The 19,317-nt window shown below is 46.9% G+C and overlaps 1 protein-coding gene across 1 annotated transcript in view; it reads left to right on the forward strand.

Moving 5' to 3' along the window:
* The window catches only part of LOC117588322 (box A-binding factor), an 86,805-nt gene extending 71,345 nt beyond the window's left edge, over positions 1-15,460 (forward strand). The window contains exons 5-7 of the mRNA XM_034279519.1: positions 631-1,331; positions 2,271-4,253; positions 15,326-15,460. Of these exons, the coding sequence (XP_034135410.1) occupies positions 765-1,331; positions 2,271-4,202 (2,499 nt within the window). The 5' untranslated portion in view covers positions 631-764 and the 3' untranslated portion in view covers positions 4,203-4,253; positions 15,326-15,460. The remainder of the gene's footprint in view (positions 1-630; positions 1,332-2,270; positions 4,254-15,325) is intronic.
* Positions 15,461-19,317: the final 3,857 nt, after the last annotated feature.

Below are 19,317 nucleotides of genomic sequence, written 5' to 3' on the forward strand. Positions count from 1 at the left end.
CCCCCCCCCCCCCCCCCCCCCCTGTGGCAGTGGCAAAGGCACCAAAAGGGGCAGCAGGCTCTCGTCACTAAACATTTTTTGTTGTTTGCTGTTGTTGTTGCTCCTCCCACGCTTTGGCTTCCTTTTGCCTTTGCCTTTGCCTCTGCCTCTCCTTTGACTGTTAATAGCTTTAATGCTGTTTTATGGCATTTCGTGGAGAGAGCGAGCGAGAGCGATAGCGAGAGCAACAACTGATGGGGCATGTGGCATAGAGCATTTGGTAGTTGAGTGGGAACTGGAACTCTGGTGGCATGCCAGCGCCAAATGTTTTACATGCGTGCTGTTGCTGTTGCTGCTGCTGTTGCTGCTGCTGTTGCCTCTGCCACTTATTGTGGCAACAATGTTTTCGCATAAATAAATTGGAATTGACTGTGGGGTTAGAATGGTGGCAACGGGACAGCGTGTTGGGGGATGGCTCTGGTAAAGCTCATAATTCCTGCTTTTATTTGTGGGATTTTAGCATGGCATGTCAGTCATGCATCTTGGGCCATGCCGCATGCCGCATGCGCATTCGGGTGGTAAACGTATGATGCTGCTTCCCATTTCCAACTCTGATTAATGGCCATATTTTCTCTTTCTTTCTCTCCACAGATGATGCCCCACTACTGAAAGGAAAACCCACACCAAAATAAAGCGAAGAATATTCCCCATAAGATAGAGCTAGAGAGAGAGCGAGAGGCAGAGAGTACCCCAAAAAAACGATCAGCAAAGACCCAGAGAGCATCATGTATCCGGCCAGTGCCAGCAGCAATGCAGGATCTGCATCCAAATTTCAGAATCGTTGCGCATCGCCACAGTTCGCCAGCTTTGCGCCGCCGCCACCGGGTGACTATCCGCATTCGCATCCGCATGCACATTCGCATCAGCATCAACATCAGACGACAGCCGCGGCCGTACACAATGCCCCAGGGGGCGGTGGTGCCGGCGGCTCGATGCGGCATCCCAGCCAGCGCTCCACCACGTCCACGGCAGCGCATCAAATGACCCTCAATCATGGCGGCCATGGCCATGGCGGCCACAATCACGGCCTCAATCACGGCCTGAGCATGGGCCATGGCACGGCGGCCACATTGGGCCACCACCATCATGTGGGCTCCCATCTGATCTTTCCCGATGACATGGACAGCATCGAGTTCTGCATGCCAGCAGCGCCCTCCTCCTCGTCATCCTCATCACAGCAGAATGGCGGGGAGCAGCTGCTGTTGGGCAGCAGCCATGGGGAGGCATTCACGGAGCGTCGACGACGCGGACATAGTCGCAGGAGTAACCATAAAATGGATGTAGAGCAGCAGGTGAGTCTCCGGTTGTCTCTTTTCAACCAAAACGAGAAGGGACGTGTGAGACGCTTCTTACGCGTCACAACTATTATACCCGGCACTCAGTACTACATCTGCACCTTAGCGGTTACTTGTCAAATTTTACATGTTTTCTTCATCTGTCATCTGCATCTACAACACTTCTCACGACAACACGCTCCTCTAGCTCGCCACCCTCCCCTAGAGCCACACACTGCAGACTCGTGGCAGAGGCAGTGACAGCACAAGCAGAGTGTGAATGAAAGAAAGTGGACGGGGTGGGTTTAGCCACTGGAAATGAATTTCTTCATTGTGGCTATAATAATGATCCAATTTGGTGATCTGATAGATATGGTCATTCCCTACGGAATGGCGTTTTCAGTTTTCTTTTATCTTCAAAATTGTAGGGAGGTTTGTGAGTTTTTTGCTATTTTGCGGGGGCGGAGGGGGGCGTGGCTCATTTTTGAAATACACTCGTTACAGTGTGAGCATACAGAAGTCTGGATGCAAAATTTGGTGGCTCTAGCTCTTATAGTCTCTGAGTACTATGCGCTCAACAAGACGGACGGACAGACTATCGACTCTATCGACTCGGCTATTGATGCTGATCAAGAATATATATACTTTATGGGGTCGGAAACGCCTCCTTCTGTGTGTTACATACAACCGTTATTCGCTCAAATACAATATACACCATTTACTCTTCGAGTACCGGGTATAATAAAGTTTCCCTAAGTGAAAGGATACATTCTTTTAGGGATAGAGCCTATCACTTAGGGAAATATTAATTTCTGCGCATGGAATTTTCAATACAAAATGGAAATTCGGCCGATTGCGCTATCAAAATGTTCCCCTAAGTGAAAGGATACATCATTTATGATATACTCAACTGATCTCCTCTATCTCTCTCTCTCTCTGTCTCTGTCTCACCTGCAGGTGAAGTGGTCCCGCAAGAATATTGCAGCCACCATGGAACGCTTTGAGCCCACAACCAACACACAGTCCTCGTCGTCCACCTCATCGCTGGACTATGGCTTTGCCGCCGGCGTTATGACGCCCAGCAGCAGCAGTGCCACGCCCTCGCATGGCGGAGGCGCCTCTGGTGGCGGCATGTCCTCCACACCGTCGTTGCACGTGGCCTTCAATGGAGGCGGCTCGGGCAGCGCCGGGGCAGGGGCCAGCGGTGGGGCCGTTGGAGCAGCAGCTGCAGCGGCGCCATTCAATCATGTCTACTCGTACGCCTACTATGAGCCAGGGGCGGCCAAGTGCCACACGAATGTGCCCGCCCAGGGATCAGCACAGGCCCAGGCACTGGCCCATGCCCATGCGCAGGCCCAGGCCCAGGCTCAGGCGCAGGCCCATGGACAGATGCAAGCGCCATCGAAGAGTCCGCCCAGGAACTCCATACGCGCCCTGCTGGCCAAGAGTTTCCGCTCAAAATCATCGACCCACAACGGTGGGCAGTCGACATCGTCGTCGCCAAGCGCCGAGGATCGGGACAGGCACACGTACACCACGCGCTACGGCACCACCGAGAATCTGTACGAGGAGGTGAGCGAGCAGAAGATCCGCAAGGTGCTCTCCGACAATCGCATCGCCTCGTCCAGCGCGGGAAACGTGAAGGAGGAGCAGCGCCGCGTCCAGCACAATCATTTCCGTGTGCTCGACGAACTAAATCTCTCGCTGGAGGCATTGATAATGCCCCCAACGCCGCCGGATATTAGCCCCAGTCATGCGATAGCCGTTGCCGTCGATGAGCTGGGAATGGGAATGGGCATGGGCATGGGGCCCATAAGTGCCCCCTCCAACAGCAGTGGCCTGGGACAGGCCGTGGCCTGCTCCAACTCCTCCTCCCCAGGCGGAGCGGCGGCGGTGCCATCCTCACTGGTGGCCAGCAGCAGCAGCAGCAGCAGCCAATCGAAGACCGCCCAGAGGCCACGACGCGGTGGATTGTTGGGCGGAGCGGCGGCCAGTGCCAGTGCTGCCTCCAGTTCGGCCTCGCATGCCAGCCTCGAGAATCTATCGAGCACTCTGAATAGCATGGAGCTGAAGGATCAGCATCAGCATCAGCAACAGCAACAACACCACCAGCATCATCACCAGCAGCAACAGCAGCAGCAGCAGCAGCATCATCAGCATCATCAGCATGGACACACGAGCAGCTGTGTTAATCCGGAATTCGATGAGGGGGATCTGGACAGCGGATTCAGTGGCAGTGGCAGCAGCAGCGGTGCCAGCTACAACGAAAGTTTGCGCTACTACAAGTCGGCAACGCCCACTGGCCACAATCCCAATCTCAATCTGAATCTGAATCTAAGCTTGAATCCCACGCTCCACCAGCAGCAGCATCCACTGAACAACAACAACAACAACAACAACAACACATTGCCACACAATATTCGCAGCTGCCGCTCGTCGACAGCCTCTGGGACATCGACATCGAAGAGCAGCATGGCCAGCTGTGGCGAGGATCAAGGCATCGCAGGAATGGGCATGATGGGAGCAGGCGGAATGCCTGCTGCTGCTGCTGGTGCTGGTGCTGGTGTGGCAGGACCCACTGCCGGTGCTGTCGGAATGCAGGATGCCAGCCTGGGCTCCCTATCGCCCTTCCATTATCCGCGCCGCTGTTCAGCAGATCAGCAGCGTGCCTCTGGTCGCTCGGTTGCCTCCGGAATGGGCATAGGAATGGGCATGGGTATGGGCATGGGCATGGGCATGGGCATGGGCATGGGCATGGGAATGGGTGGAGGTGCAGCCACAGCGGTGGCCATGTCTGGTGAGGGCAGCTGCAGTCTCAGCAGCAGCAGCAACGTGGCACTGTCCACCGGAGCGAAACCCAAGAAGAATTTCTGGACCATGAAACCGTGATGCTACAAAAAGGCGCTGCGTCACATATGCAAAAAATGGACTATTGTCATGGTGAGTGGAGGAATCATTGAATATTTATATGCCATATATGTACCCTCCCCTACATGCTCGTATTTCCCTATTCAAACTGTTACCAAATATGCAGCCAGCAATCATCATTCTGTTGTGAGTCCTTTTGCTGGGTTCATCGTTGCTTCCATGATTATCCAGCCATCAGCCATCAGCCATCAGCTATCATCATCGTACAATATTCCCACCCCCACCACCACCACACAAACACACACTACAATATAGAGCACTGGTTTTTCCGGGCGGCATCAATTTCAACTTTTCAACTTTAATCATAATAAATTTGCGGCCTGTTTTCGAGAGTGAGAGAGCGAGTCAGGGCCATTGCCAGGGCTCCGTTTCAAAAGCAATGAGGCACTTCCGTTGAACTCATTCAGGAAGTGCCACAGAGAGAAAGAGTGAGAGAGAGAGGAAGTTATAGAAGCAGCAAATCCACACATTCCCAAGATAATAAATTTATTAACTTGCAGCGAGTGAGCGAAAGGCCCAACAGCAACAGCAACAGCAACAGCCACACAACCCAACAAAAAAACATCATCATTATGTGGGAGGTGGATGGAAATTTCACCCTCTCCTATAATACCATCCTCTCTATCCGCTCAATCCTCCCCTCATCACTGCCCTTCCACTCCAAAAATGAATCAATTAAAACTGATTGAACTGCATAGATTTCCCAGCATCAGCAGCAGCAGCAGCAGCAGCAGCCCCTGAGCCTCATACTTGAGGCTTTACGTTTCAGGCTTCTGGCTTCAGGAAAATTAATTTAAGACCGAAAGAACTGGGGTAATCCGGAGATCGCTCATCAGCAGCGGCAGACACTCGGCTACATATGCCCCCATTTTTATGGCAATGGTCACGGGGATTACCAAAGCAGTCGATGAAATGGAATGGAATGGAATGGGAGCACAAGATGCAGCACAAACGACGACCATTAAGGCGCCTGTTGAAATGCGAGACAAAACCCAAGAAGGAGGACGACCCCGACTCCCACACTCATGGGTGTGTGTGTGTGTGAATAATACCGTTATTCATTGCATTTTGTTATAAATCTGTCAATTTGCACAATTGTGCGTGCTGAAAGAGGGAGGGGAGGAAGAAGGGCCATGGGATGGCATGATACTCGATGCAATTCGACAGGCAAACGTCGTCGACCAGGGGGGGTGTGTGTGTGTGTGTGGAAACACCACCAGCGTGTAGGGGTGGGGCACGGGGCAACCACACTTCAGGCCCTGCACTGCAACTGCAACTGCTGTGTGTGTGTTTGGAATCCGCAGGGTGCGCCGTGCGCACGTTTCGGGAACCATAAAAAATCGCCAGCGAAAAATGCTCGGAAATGCCACGGCCTGCCGGAATACACAACATTGTTGTTGTTCCTACATCAGCAATAAAATACACTCATTTTTGTCATAGATATACATGCGTAGCACATCCATCTAAAGCCCCAAAAGCGGTTCTTAATTTTTAAACAAATTTGAGCTAAAGTGTACAAAGATTATGATGATGATTTGTGATATATTAATTAGCTGATTATTGCATTATTTTTATGGCATTTATTTAGTGTTTGTTTTCGGTAGAATAAATGTAAAATTTGCTGCTGGAACAGAGATAAATATGCACCGCCTGTTGGCAGAGTATCAACAGCTTCGTTTTGTTCGGAGAGAATGAATCTGTTCTTTTGGTGCGTTTGTCGTCCGCTGCGTTGATTTATATTCGAAACTGCGCTGAGGCGCAACTAATTTGCCTCGGGTGTTAAGTAGCATGTGAAGTAAACGGTGGCAGGGCAGAGCCCAGTGCCGAAATAGAGAGAGAGAGAGAGAGAGTCCCGGGAGAAAGGGACCCCGGGCGATGATGTTCGTGAGTGGTCTGAAAAAGGGAAGGAACGGAACCCAAACGGTCCATTCAATGCGCCCCGTTTTGAATGCGCGAATGTGCATGTGTGAATGGTCCATTGAGTGACCAAGTGGCCCGGGGAACAGCGCCCTCCATCCATCCATCCATCCATCCACCACACTCCAGACTGAGTTCTTAAGTCATTTATGGGACTGGTTCAGTTTTCGGCTGTATTCATTCATGCTCATAAATTCATTCAGTTTTGTACCCCATTCAGCGGCTCTCTTTCACCTTGAATTCATTTAAAGATTTCTCTTTAAGTCCTCGAGAGATGGTTCCCGAGCCGAAAGTGCAGAAAGAAAAATCTTTTCAAACTAAAATACCATAAAATAAAATGGTTTTGTTACCCGATAAAATATTAAACGTTTTCTAAATGTCTAAATTGTGTGCCAGATTTGTGGGCTTCGTCTTCGTCTTCGCCTTTGTGTTATATTTATAATATTTGCATTTAGCCCCACAACATTATGACTATGCACACTCTCAGGTAGACACATTGCATCAGCATTCACCTTGAACACACACACACACTCTGCACACACACACACACACCCAGTCCATTCATTTCTATTCATTCCATTTGTGTGCCTTGCATCGATGGCATTCAATTTCGAGAGAGATATTGGAGAGTGGAGAGAAGTGCACATTTTTGGAGTGCTTCAAACTACAAACTTGTGCTCCTGGCAGACATCACATCATCATCATCATCATCATCATCAGAGGAGGAGCATTGGAATAGGAATAGGATGCACCCTTTCTCTTTTAGAATTCTCCTCTCAATTCGTATGTGTGTGTCCCGAAAACTCTGTCCTGAAACGATTTGTGCACACTCGATTTGACAGTCAGTCACTGCCCCGTGCCCATGCCCCACTTCCTGGTGGAGTCCGTCGTCCCTTTGAATCGTTTAAATGTAACCAACAATAATAAAACATTTTAAACTTGCGGCAACGGCAACGGCAACGACTGCGGCTAATAAAGCAAAAGGGGAAAAAAAGTGGGAAAGAATGGACCCAAACGAAAGGAAGACGAAAAGGAACTCCAAAATGAAATCAGAGCCACATCAAAATGGGGAAACGTCTGCTGCTGCTGCTGCTGCTTTTGGGCAAATATGAAAATATACGTGGGATGTGGGAATGTGAATGTGAATGTGCCCCGAGGACCAGGAACAGGACGATGGCGGGCGATTTAGGGATTCCAGAGCTGGACAATGCCGCATATAAGTAATGAAGATAAGGCCAACACAAGAAAAACGAAGGGACTGGCGCCCAGTTAGAGCAAGTGGAAGAGTGAACCCCGCACAAAGCAACACACATACGATGGGAGTGCAAGGAAATCGGGCATAAACATTCACTTAGCCATAATAAAAGAAGAGCAACGGCAAACGGCAAATGGCAAATGGCAACAGCAGCCAAAATACTTCGTACGTACGAGTATAGTACTCAAATGAACAACATTTCTATTTAAACAGACCCCAGAGGCAAAGGAACGAGGAAACAGCAGCAGCACCATCAACCGGCAACCGGCACCCGCCACCCGCCACCCGCCACCCGAGCTAGAGACCCACAGTGTTGGTCACGTGGGGTCACAGCGGATCCTGGGGGGGGGGGGGGTCGCAAAGCGAAATTTGTCTGAAGTTTCACTCTTATGAATGGAGAACGTCCCGTCATTGCTGGTCTCTCTCCTTTTTTCTTTTTCTTCCTATTTCTAGACGCAGATTTCCTTCGACTGATTAAAAATTGAATGATGAAGGCGGCCCGACCCGGTTCCTTTTTTCCCTCCTCAAAGAGGAAGAGCAGAGACTGTTACAGTAGTGAGGAATTTTTCCGTGTCGCGGCATAAAATACTTTTGTCCGGCAGGCAATGTTTCTCTCCAGAAACTACACCGAAAAAGAAAGCTTCAGCTGGGTGCTTAAGGAGTAAAAGATTTTGTCAGTTACTCAAAGATTATTTGACATATAAATTTGTGATTTTGTACTCTTCAAATTTTGCATTTTATTTAGTTTATTTATAGATGTATCTCTTCTGTATTCATCTTTTGTATATTCAAAGCATTTATTGGCATTTATTGGACTGTTCAATCCACCGCATAGCAGGGGAATGGCTTTGCAACTTTATTCCAATTTCTCATACCAAAGGGTATCTATCGGCCTCATATTTCTGCGAGTGTATCGAGTGCGAGTGAAAGAAAAGCGAAAACCTTAACCCGCTGGCGCCAAAGTCGCAGTCGCGTGGGTAACACAATAAATTTGCAAGGACAAGGCCTGGTATCGTACGAGTAGGAGCACGAGTCTGGCCTGCCCTGGCCTGGGGTCTGGCAAGGCGCCAAGCCATGGTCCAAGGGAATGGATAAGGCAAGGCGACTGTATGGACGGACGGGTGGACGGGTGGACGGGTGGACGGGTGGACGGATGGACAACACGAAAGGAATGGCGTAACGTAACGGAGCCCAGAGGAGGACCGGACCGGAGGACAATGGCAAGCGTTAAGCAATAACACAACTTTGAGGGTGGCTCAACGGTAGCTGGTGGTGACATTGTCTGGATTCCCTTTCATACACACACACACACACACACACACACACACATCCTCTTGATACTTTTTTGGGGGTTGTCTAAACCAAATTCACCCACCATTTCGCTTCTGGTTTCTGGGCTCTGGCTCTGGCTCTGCCTTCTCCCCCCTTCGGCCAAAGTCCTCGTCGTCTAAGAAGAAAACTGTAGTAAATAATTCTTTAAAGATTTAGAGACACTCCAGCGAAAGGCACTGGCAGCAGCACACCCGCACACCCGCACAATTGCAAATTTTTATGAGATATTCACGGGGGAGAATTACTCATTGAGAGTGTGGAAAGAGAAGAGAGGGGATTGGGATTTGGAATGGGAATGGGAGTCTGGGGTGTGGCGCGTGCTTGTCGCGGCTTTTTAGCTATTTTCGTCATCGCTCCCAGTCGGCAGTCGGCAGTCGCAGTCGCGTCTCTCGCGTTCATCGTCTCGACATAAGCCGGCCACATATCAAGATTAATTTTTTCCAAGATAATAAATTCAATGCAGATTAAATGGCAGAGACCATTAAATTATCGACTTGAGGTTCGGTTTGGTTTGGTTTGGTTTGCTTGAGTTGAGTTGAGTTGAGAGTTGAGTCTTCTCCGCAGCACGCAGCTGGTGCGTGGGATGATGCTCTCGCCATGAATGAAGGCTGGAGGCTGGAGGCTGGCGGATGGAGGGGTTGTATTTGCTGGATTGAGTCTTGGGATTGGGCTTTGGGTTTTGGGACCCTGATGACTGCATTAACTGCCAAACGTGCGTGAAGAGCAATTGATAATAGTCGTAGTCAACGACGACGACTAGGACGACCCCTGAGATATGGTTACCAAATGGTTTCGTGCAAAAGCAAACGAATCAGAGCCTCATTGTGCCACTCATTAGAATAATTGGAAAGTGTAGAGAGAAAGTGGAAAGAAATCCTCAGGCAGCACCACCTTTAATTTGACATTGAAAACGATAATGGGTTGCAGACTCTTTTGTTTTTGATTTGTGGGAATAACTTAGACGAATGATAGTTGGACACACAATTTGTTAGTTCTTTTGCAGGCATATTTTTGGTGTTGTTTTCAGTTATTTTGTGACATTTTCTGCTACTATTTGCGGGTTACTTTATTCAAGATCTCTTCTGCTTTTGAAGTTTCCTAAAATGGAATGGAATAAAAGCAGAGCAAACGTTTTGGCACAGTTTTTGGCCTAAACAATATAAAATCGCCTGCAGCGTGGAAATAAAATTCCTCTTTTGGATTATCTTGTCTTGGATCTTCTTTGGCTTGTCCGAAAACCACTATCCTTCGAGCTGCGTCCTTTTGCCATGGCGCACCATATAATAGAGATGTGCAACTGTTGGACCTACTATCTGCCGGGCTGTCGCTCTCTTCTCTAGTGGGATGAGAAATGGGAAAAATTGTGGGCAAAGGGCTAGAGGGGAAGGCAAAACGCAACGCAGACACATCAATTACGAGAGAAGAAAGTACACGGAGAGGGGAGTGGAGTAAAGAGAGAGAGCGAAGGGACAGAGATGTGAAGCAGCTTCAATTGAACGCGATTTCGTTGTCCCTTCAGCCGGCTGCCATGGGAGGAGTACAGGGAACAGGGATACCAACTGTTAAATGCAAACGACAGCCCCATCCCTCCCTCAACCGTATCTAAGCCCATCAATCAGGACACAAAACGAACTAAAAAACAAAACAGCAAACACACTCGCACACACACACGAGAGAGAGAGCGGTGACTGAGAGGGAGATGCGAAATGGAATCTCAAAGTCAGTCGTTTCTTTTTTTTGTTTTTTTGCTTTTTTGGCAAACAAACAAATCGATTGACGTAGGCCTCCTTCTGTTCACCCTTTCCCTTTGCTTAATCAATGTGTGGCAAGCAGTGCAACTGCTGCCAGGGGCAAGGGAAGCGGTGCCACACGAGCGAGCGAAATGTCAAATGCGTTGATTGGAAAGCCGCCAGCGCGACTAAAAACCCCAACAAAATCGCGGCCTGACCTGACCCGCTGGCTCGCTGGCTCGCTGGCTCTCGCTTGTAATGTGAATGAGATTTGTAGAAAATCGCAAGAGGCCAAGCCCCGAAATAGTGTGAGAGGGGAGGAGTGGGCACCCTGCCAGACCGCACAATCAGTTTCCGTTTCCGGTTGCTGGCCGCACAATTAAGCGCGTCGGTGGCGGCCATTTTGTTGCTGGACAGGGCAGCGGTGGGCCCACGGGTCAGGGCTAATAAACAAGCGAAACAAACGCGCCGAGCGGTGAGAGGTGTGGCCCACTGTGCGGTTGTTTTTTCGGATACCCCTTTAGGGAAAGGGCTGGGGGTTCGCGTTCGCAGAAAGAAAGTGTCACCGTCAGTGGGGACAAAGGCAAAATCTCCCAAAGCAAACGATCTCTTAGCTTCATATGTTGCCAGATGGAAAGAATTAATGCCAATGAAAGTACCTTGACTTTGCCACCAAAAAGGGTACTTGCACCTTCGAGCCGCTGCCAGAAAGCGTCGGACTCCACCCACCGTACCGTTGTGCCGTTATTCCTTTGTTGTTTTCGCATTGCTGCTGTTTTATCATACTTTGGTTTCGGCCATTCGCTTGTCGTTTGCTCGTCGTTTGGTCCTTGGGTCGCTTCATTAACTGTGCAAAATATATATACCTACACACACACACACACACACAGACACACACACAGACATACATATGCAAACATTGAAAGTATTTTGTACATATTTATGTGGAGAAGAGAGGGGAGAGGCAAGAGGAGCGGTCTGGCTGGCTGGCGTTGTCGCTGTCGCTCACTTCACACCTTTATTTGTGCAAGAGCTTTTGTTTGGTTGGAGCGCGGGGAGTGGGGCAGCTGGCGAATGCGTTTTCTGTACGGTTTTATTTCGTTTCGGTTTTGGTTTTCGGGTTTTACTCGCAGTTGAAGAGTATAAGACCGCGCGTATAAGCACAACAGCAACAGCCAACAAACAGCCACAACAGTGAGAATCGGAATAAACATGCATATGTGTGTACTACATGTACCTACACATCCTTGTGCGATGGAATGTTGCATGGCTGTTGTTTAGCTTGGGCTTGGCGACGGGCTTGGGTGGTTTTTTTTGGAAGGAGTTTGCCTGGCCGGCCGGCTGGCTAACCCATTGTGCCAATTTATGGCATGTCAGAAATTTCACTGCACAACAACCAGGACAAACACACACACACACACACACTACCCAAGCCAAGCCAAGCCACGCCCACTGTAACCTTTAAGTGCAGTCAAACGAGAGCCGCCCCAAAAAGCAGGCAACACTTTTGTCCACAGCACACGGCGCTGGAAAGTAGGCAATGGGAGGGGCTGGGGTCTTGATGTAATGCATTTATGAATGACAGGAGGGAGAGGGTGGGCAGAAAAGGTTATTGCCAGGCATGACCTTAGCTCAAGTTGACCTTTTCGCTTAACTTAAAGTTAACCTAATGCCCATAGCTAAACTTCTAAGCCCAAAGCACCTAAAGAAGTCGCACACCAGCCAGCTTTAGGCCAGGAACTTCAGCCCTGTCTTTGGACATTTATTTGTTATGAATCATAGAAGGATTTAATCATTATCCTTTCCTTGGTCTGCAAAACTAAAAGCAACTTAACGCCTCAACTAATCAATTCCCTTGCCCGTTTCCACACCGCCCGTTTTCAGCTCAACCCTTATCGTGTGCCGTCGCCACATAACACAAAATAACAATCATCCTTTTACTCGCATTATACCAGCACTAAAACTGCTGTTTCCTCTCTCGTTCAAATGATCCATTATATCCCATAGCAGCTGTTGCCGCCTGCCCCCTGTCTGCTCTGCTTCTCCTCTGGATCATCCTTCCGCTGACATCCATCCAACGGGGACATAATCAGTATTAACTCTGGCCTTCCTGGCTGTCTGTCTGCCTGTCTGCCTTTGACTGAATTGGAGGGGACTGGGACTGGGACTGGGACTGGATTTGGGTTTGGGTTTAGGACTGCTGCCTGAATGCCTCTGCTGCTTACGACCCAATTCATGTTTATTGCAGTTTATATAAAATTTGAAACACGCCCATTATCCAGCATAGCATCAGGTACCCGCCCCGCCCCCTCCCAACGTGTCTCTGCTAACCTGCAGGTGTTGGATATTTTCGAAATATTTGTACTTCCTCGAGTTTTCGTTCGTTTTTTTGTTGTTGTTGTGTGTGTGAAGCGCAGATTTAATATTTCCGCACTATTGTCGGGGCACACGCCCCCACTCCGACTGGTAGGTGTTGCCATGACAGTGTCAGGCAGCGGTGGGGAGGCTGAGGGGGAGCACACATGTCACATGTCCAGGCCACGCCTTGATGCAATAAAAAGAAAATAAACAGCACAGAGACTGATACGTCCCCCATGCAGACAGACGGACAGACAGACAGACAGACAGACAGACAGACATGATGGCAAAGAATGCTTTTCATATGAAAGGTGTTTGAAGCCCTGCCCCTGCAGCCCTACCCCCCTACAGTCCTACATCCTTGCTGGTTCAATGACGCTTTTTGACGCTTTTTGACTTTTTGGCATTGTCGTTGTGTGGCCTGTGTTGACGGTTTTTATATTTATATGGAAGGTTCTTACACCCAGCGACCCCCCCCCTGCATGGCTGCATTTGTCTCTTTCTTTTCTGTTGTCCACCATCTCTTTCGCTCTCTCTCTCTCTCTCTCCCGCTGGCTCCTTTTTTTTTAATGTGGATTTTGATGTCTGTGCAAACGCAACGAGGCACACAATGACCGAAAAGCAACTGACAGCCACAGCCGTGCTCCGTGCTCCGTGCCCCGTGCCCCTTTGTAGAGCCAACCCCGCCGTAGCCCTGCCCTCTCTTTGCCCCTCATTCATTCATTCGTTCATTCATTCAGTCAATCATGCAGCCATTCAATTTATCGTTGACTTAACTTTTTGATGGTTTGCAAAATGAAATTTATGTGCTCCCCCCACACCAACACCAACAAAAATAGCAGCAACTCTCTCACCTGTGCTCTGTGGCTGTGCCTGAGTCTGTGTCTGTGTCTGTGTCTGCTGCTCTGTCTTTTTCGGGGGCATCCATCAAATGTCGGGAGTGTCCTCTGGACCTCTGCCTGGTCAGAGCTCGAGTCCGAGCCAGAGCCAGAGCCAGAGCCCTAGCCATTGAGTGTTATCTTTGCGGTCGCATCTATAATGGGTTTTGTCACGTTGCAGACGAGTCTGCACACACACCCCTACCTCCCCCATCTGCGCCTTTGCGTCGACATCAATAAACTTGCAACAATAACAAAAAATACACACACACACACACACACACACACATCCACCCTATACGTGTGTAGATATGAAAAGGGGAAGCTGTTGCGTGATGGAGGGTGCTGGGCCCAGCTGGATATAGTAGTGCTGCTTGAATGTTTCACGGGGTTATTCCAAATACATTTGGACCTTTGGACCTGCCTTTAAGCTGCTTTTAAAACTCAGCTCTGCCCCTCAGCTGAGGCTTAAAATTCCATCCAGCCACCAGAGGTTTTTGCTTAATAACTTTGGCACCCAATGTGTGCCCAGTCCTCCTTCCACGGTCTGTTTTTTGGGGGGTAGGACAAAGAGAGAGAGAGGGAGTGGGCGAGCGACAAGTGCATCAAATTGTCAGACATTTTCCGGTGTTGACTTTGACCGAACCCCAAAAAACATAATTGCTAAAGTCCAGCCAGAGTCAAGCCCAGTGGCAGAGGCAGAGGCAGAGGCAGAGGCAATATTGCGGTCAACAGTTGGGGGGTGAAGAGCAGGAGATATGTACAAAGAAGGAGGGGGAGGGGTGCGGGATGTGTCCGGGAGAGCACCCAATAAAAGTACATGCATGCAACAATAAATAAATTAGAACAAGGTGCGGTACGACAGAGCCAACCCGAACCCAAAACCAACTCCTCCCCCCAACACTGAGAAGAAGAAATGCGTTGAAACCGGCTTCCTTTTGCTTAAAGCTTATGGCAGTTTCTCTCAGTGCTGCGATATACAACGAGGCTCACTTAATAACGGGTTAGGCAGGTGGTGGTGGTGTGTGGTGTGTGGTGTGTGGGTGGTTTAAGGGTGGCCCATAGATGGGGCTACGGGGCTACCGTTTTGTTGTCTGCTGCTGCTCCGGCAGTCAGATGCAATTTATTGATAATATGCGAGAAAGAACAGGAAGCAGGAGCAGAGTGGAGGGTGCGCCAGCAGGCAGGAAGGCTGGTGCAGAGTATACCAACTGGAAGTCAGCGCCAACTTTATGAGAATGCGACCTTTCTGCCATTATGTTGGTTGTTTACACACACACACACACACACACACACACACACAGTACGCCCATGGCCACATGGACACAGATGTCGAGGCAACAATTTGTGCAACAAATTTCGCAAGCAGACAATATTCCTTTGCCAAAGCAGCTAAAAGTCAATTGCTAGACTTGACCCAAGGCCCCACAGATCGTAGAACTTGTTGAACTACTCAAAACTAAGATCGGAAACAAGAGCAGAATTATGCATTTGGGGATCTATAGAAGGAGTGCATCATTATCAGCATTGCTTTAAAATTGTAGTTTAGAAATAGATTGCCAAAGATTTGCTCGACTAATTATTATTATTTGCATTGTTTTGTTTCGCTTGCAGGAATACAATTCAAAGACTGCCGCATGCCATGCCATCCACTATTACCACCAACCCAGCAACAACGGCAACAACAACGGCAACGGCAACAGCAACAACAACAGCATTAGCAGCAGCAGCAGCAGAAGCAGAAGCAGCGGCCAACATCAGCATCAGCAGTTGACATCGTCAGCATCAACGTCATCGTCCACTTCATCATTGCAGCGAGCCGGTAGTCGCTATGCTCTACACAAAGATCACAAATATCCTTTCGAGCTGGTCGAAAACGAAGACGATGATACTAGGCAGGAGGCGGAGGATGAGGGTGGCCAGGAGCTAGTTGAATATCAGAGATATGCCAGGAAGCAAAAGCAACGTTACTACGGTCACACTGTCGGCCAGAGGAGTCGTCGACGCTACTACAAATACGATGCCGTCGAGGAGTGTTGCCGCCCGATATTCCAGGACCAGCAGTGCGACTCCCTCACAGAAATGTTGTAAGGGAGTGGGGTGGTGGTGCTGACAAAACTGGAGTGAATGATTTGAATGAATGGAACGCAAGGTACCTACAAAACAAGAGTAACTACAGAATGGAATGAAGAGGAATGAGGAATGGAATCAACGCAATGCGTACAGAAAAGTAAAGTGAAGACAGAAGAACAACCCCCCGTCACCACGATTGCATGCAGCTTACGATAAGCGATAATAATGATAACCGATTACGATTACGTTTACGATTACGATTACGATAACGATGTTGTATGTTGAATAGATGTATATCGATGTTTTTTTCCTGGATGTGTGGGGCTAGAGATAGGGCTGATGAACATTTTAAATCTTTAATCGTTACTAAGCACAGAATTGATCAATATATATATTCAAAATATATGTATTATTAACCCTCTGGCAAATCTGGCACCGCTATAAATGTATCTACATAGATTATATATGCATATACCATACACACACACACACACACACACACATAACTATATTTATTCGTGTATATACAAAATATATAAATATAAATCAATATTTAAAGCCAATTTTTTTTGTATCGCATCCCAACTAGAAATACGAGAAGAGCGAATGAGGATAGCATTTTTTTTTTTGAAATGAATGTGGAAACTAGATCTAGAAGATTGCACCACAAAAAGTTGTCTAAAAACATGATCAGAATTAAGCGTATATATATAAGAGTATATATAAACCATACCCATACAGAAAAATATTCATTTAACTATACATACACATGTACACATACGAATGTGTGTACGAATCCATTTATTTGTTTTTTTTTACATTATTATTTATACACTAGCAATGCTTGTACATAGAGTAAAAATTGTGGATTATAAACTATGATAATATTACAATTAATAAAACAGAAGAATATTTAATAACAGGTGTTTTTTTGTGGTACTTTTAAGATCTGAGTGTTGAAAGAATTGTAAATACATTTGACACATAAACAATTTAATTGATGCACAAGAAAACTAAACAAATCTAAAGTCAAACAAAGAAAACGTTAGGAAGAAATGAACAAATATTTGTCATTAAAGACATTTGATTCGAGTACGAGAAAGGCAGAAAATACATAAGAAAGTAAAACAAGATAAATTATAAGAGAATGCAAAATATACGTGTGTCATTTATGTGAATGTAGTTAAAAAAGAAATAGATAACAAACAGACCGAAGATGAAAGGCAAAGCAGAAACCGTAAACAAAATATAACATTTGGCGTTGGATGTTGTTCCACTTACTTATTGAAAAATGTGTCTTAAGCAAATGCATACATGCAGTACATATAAATAGACACACCTTGGTATATGTGTGTGTGTGTGTCAATGTATATACACATAAACACTCCAATAGAAAGGCCTACCTACCTACCTATCTACCTACGTATATCTACCTATTTTGTGTACGCCGGAACTAATTATTTTTCAAGCTAACTTTCTTTCCACCACTCGCTGCTTCGTCAGCATTTTTTGCGAGTGCAGTCTGTGCACTCGCCGGTTGCGTGCCCACTCGTTTGTGACTGTGAGACGGTCACACTCGTTGGGATTTTGCGCCAATTTAGAGCCAGGCTTGGGCTGTCTCCTCTCTCTGCCACACCTTTCACTGCCACTGTATCTATCTTATTTCAAGAATTACAATAGGAATGTAGTAGAAGCCAGTACAGACTAAGAATAAATGATAAAGCAAATGTTTATGTGAATTTATAGCAAAATGGGGATCCTATGGAGCCCAATATTGAAACGGTGGAGATCCACTCGCCAGAACGACACAGTCACACACAAAAAGACACATACATATGCATATAGATGGAAACTACAATTTTAAAATTCCAAACTGCACTTTGCAGAGTTTTAAATGTCTAACTAAATATTGAACCAGAAAATAAAAGAACACAAAACGAAAAACCTAAATGAATGAAAATGAAAGAACTACGTAAGAGATATGATCGTAAAATATTGGATAACTCGTAAAAGTAATGCAAATGTTTTAGCACAAAAAGAACAGAATATATATGTATGTGAAATCAAGAAGAAAATAGATAAAGAAAAATGATAGAGACAAGGATAATGGGAAGGGTTCTTCGGGTCTCTCCCAACATCTGTCTCCAGATATTTGCTTTGCTTGCATCACACCCCAACTATTCCCCCAGAATATGCTTTGCCAACGTCCTCTTTGGTTAAGAAATTTTCGTTTTCCTGCTTTACAAAAAAAGCTTAAAATGTGATATTTTATAAAAACTATGAGAACATTTTCGTCGTATAAACAAAGGAACGAACGCATCGACGCGTCTCCCTGATGAAAAGAAAAACATGAAAACTATGGAGAAATCTATGGAAAACCGAACCGAAAAAACACATGGAGAACACACACATTTAGAAAGAGAAAAACGTGAATAGAAAGAGAGTATAAAGTAGAGGAAAAGTTTACACTTTATTCTGATGATTATTATTATTAATATTATTATGAATTATTATATTAATTTAAGCGAAAACTGTAAGTAACGTTATGCCTATTACGAATAATTACGATGGAAGACCCCCGAAACGGAAAACGTTTTAAATCTGCGAATAATTGAAACGGAATGAACGGAAATGAATTCCAAGAAAAACAAACAAGTAAAACCGAAAACACACACAAAAATATTAAATAAAGATTTAATGCAACACACAAAAAAAAAAGAAACGAACTTTGTTTTCCTTTGAATTTGCGATCCACAATGTGGATGCTAGCCTCGCTGGCCTGTTGTGGAATGGGGTCCAACATGCTGCAGCTCGAACATGTGGACATCGAGCCGTTTGGTATTGCCCATCTCGATGTGTGTTGCGTTGCCAACATACAACAACTACATGGCCATGTTCTTCAGCTACATTTGGAATTTTTCCACTGCGCTGCAACAGACGCAACTGTCAAAGCTGGGTGCTATGAAACTGCTGAAGCTAGCTGCAATGCAACTTTCTTATTTGTTTCATACTTTTCGGCGGGCTCTGGTTCAAAAAATGCATATCTAAACGAAGCCTTCTTTCAGCTACCAAATGAGAATAAAACTGATTCAAGTATGCAGCATGCTGCTGTTCCTTCTCAGTGTCATTCTCGTCTTCCGTATTGGAAATGGGCTCTGTAGCTGCACTGGCTGCCGGATCTCCGGTGGTCAAGGAGGAGATAGCTGAGCGCTTAGCTGCACTGTCAACCCGTTTGCAGCTGGGGATGCTCCTGGAGCGGAAATCTTAATTTATGCAGCGTCCAAACCGGCAACATCTTTGCGGTATTCGGTGGACTCCAATGGGGTTGGTCGATGCCATGATTACGCATGGAATAAGGCATTGGAAAACAGTGCATTGGAAAAGCATGAATATATCATTGACTAAAATGGAACTTTGCGTTAATTACCTTAATTGAGGCATTGCTCATTTTACTGGAATTTTCGTACAATTCCAAGAGCTGAATACAAGCTCACAGAAGCATCCGCCAATAGTGCGAAATTCTTTGAATATTT

The sequence above is a fragment of the Drosophila guanche genome, unplaced genomic scaffold, assembly GCF_900245975.1.
Source record: "Drosophila guanche unplaced genomic scaffold, DGUA_6, whole genome shotgun sequence".
In the NCBI taxonomy this organism is placed as follows: Eukaryota; Metazoa; Arthropoda; class Insecta; order Diptera; family Drosophilidae; genus Drosophila; species Drosophila guanche.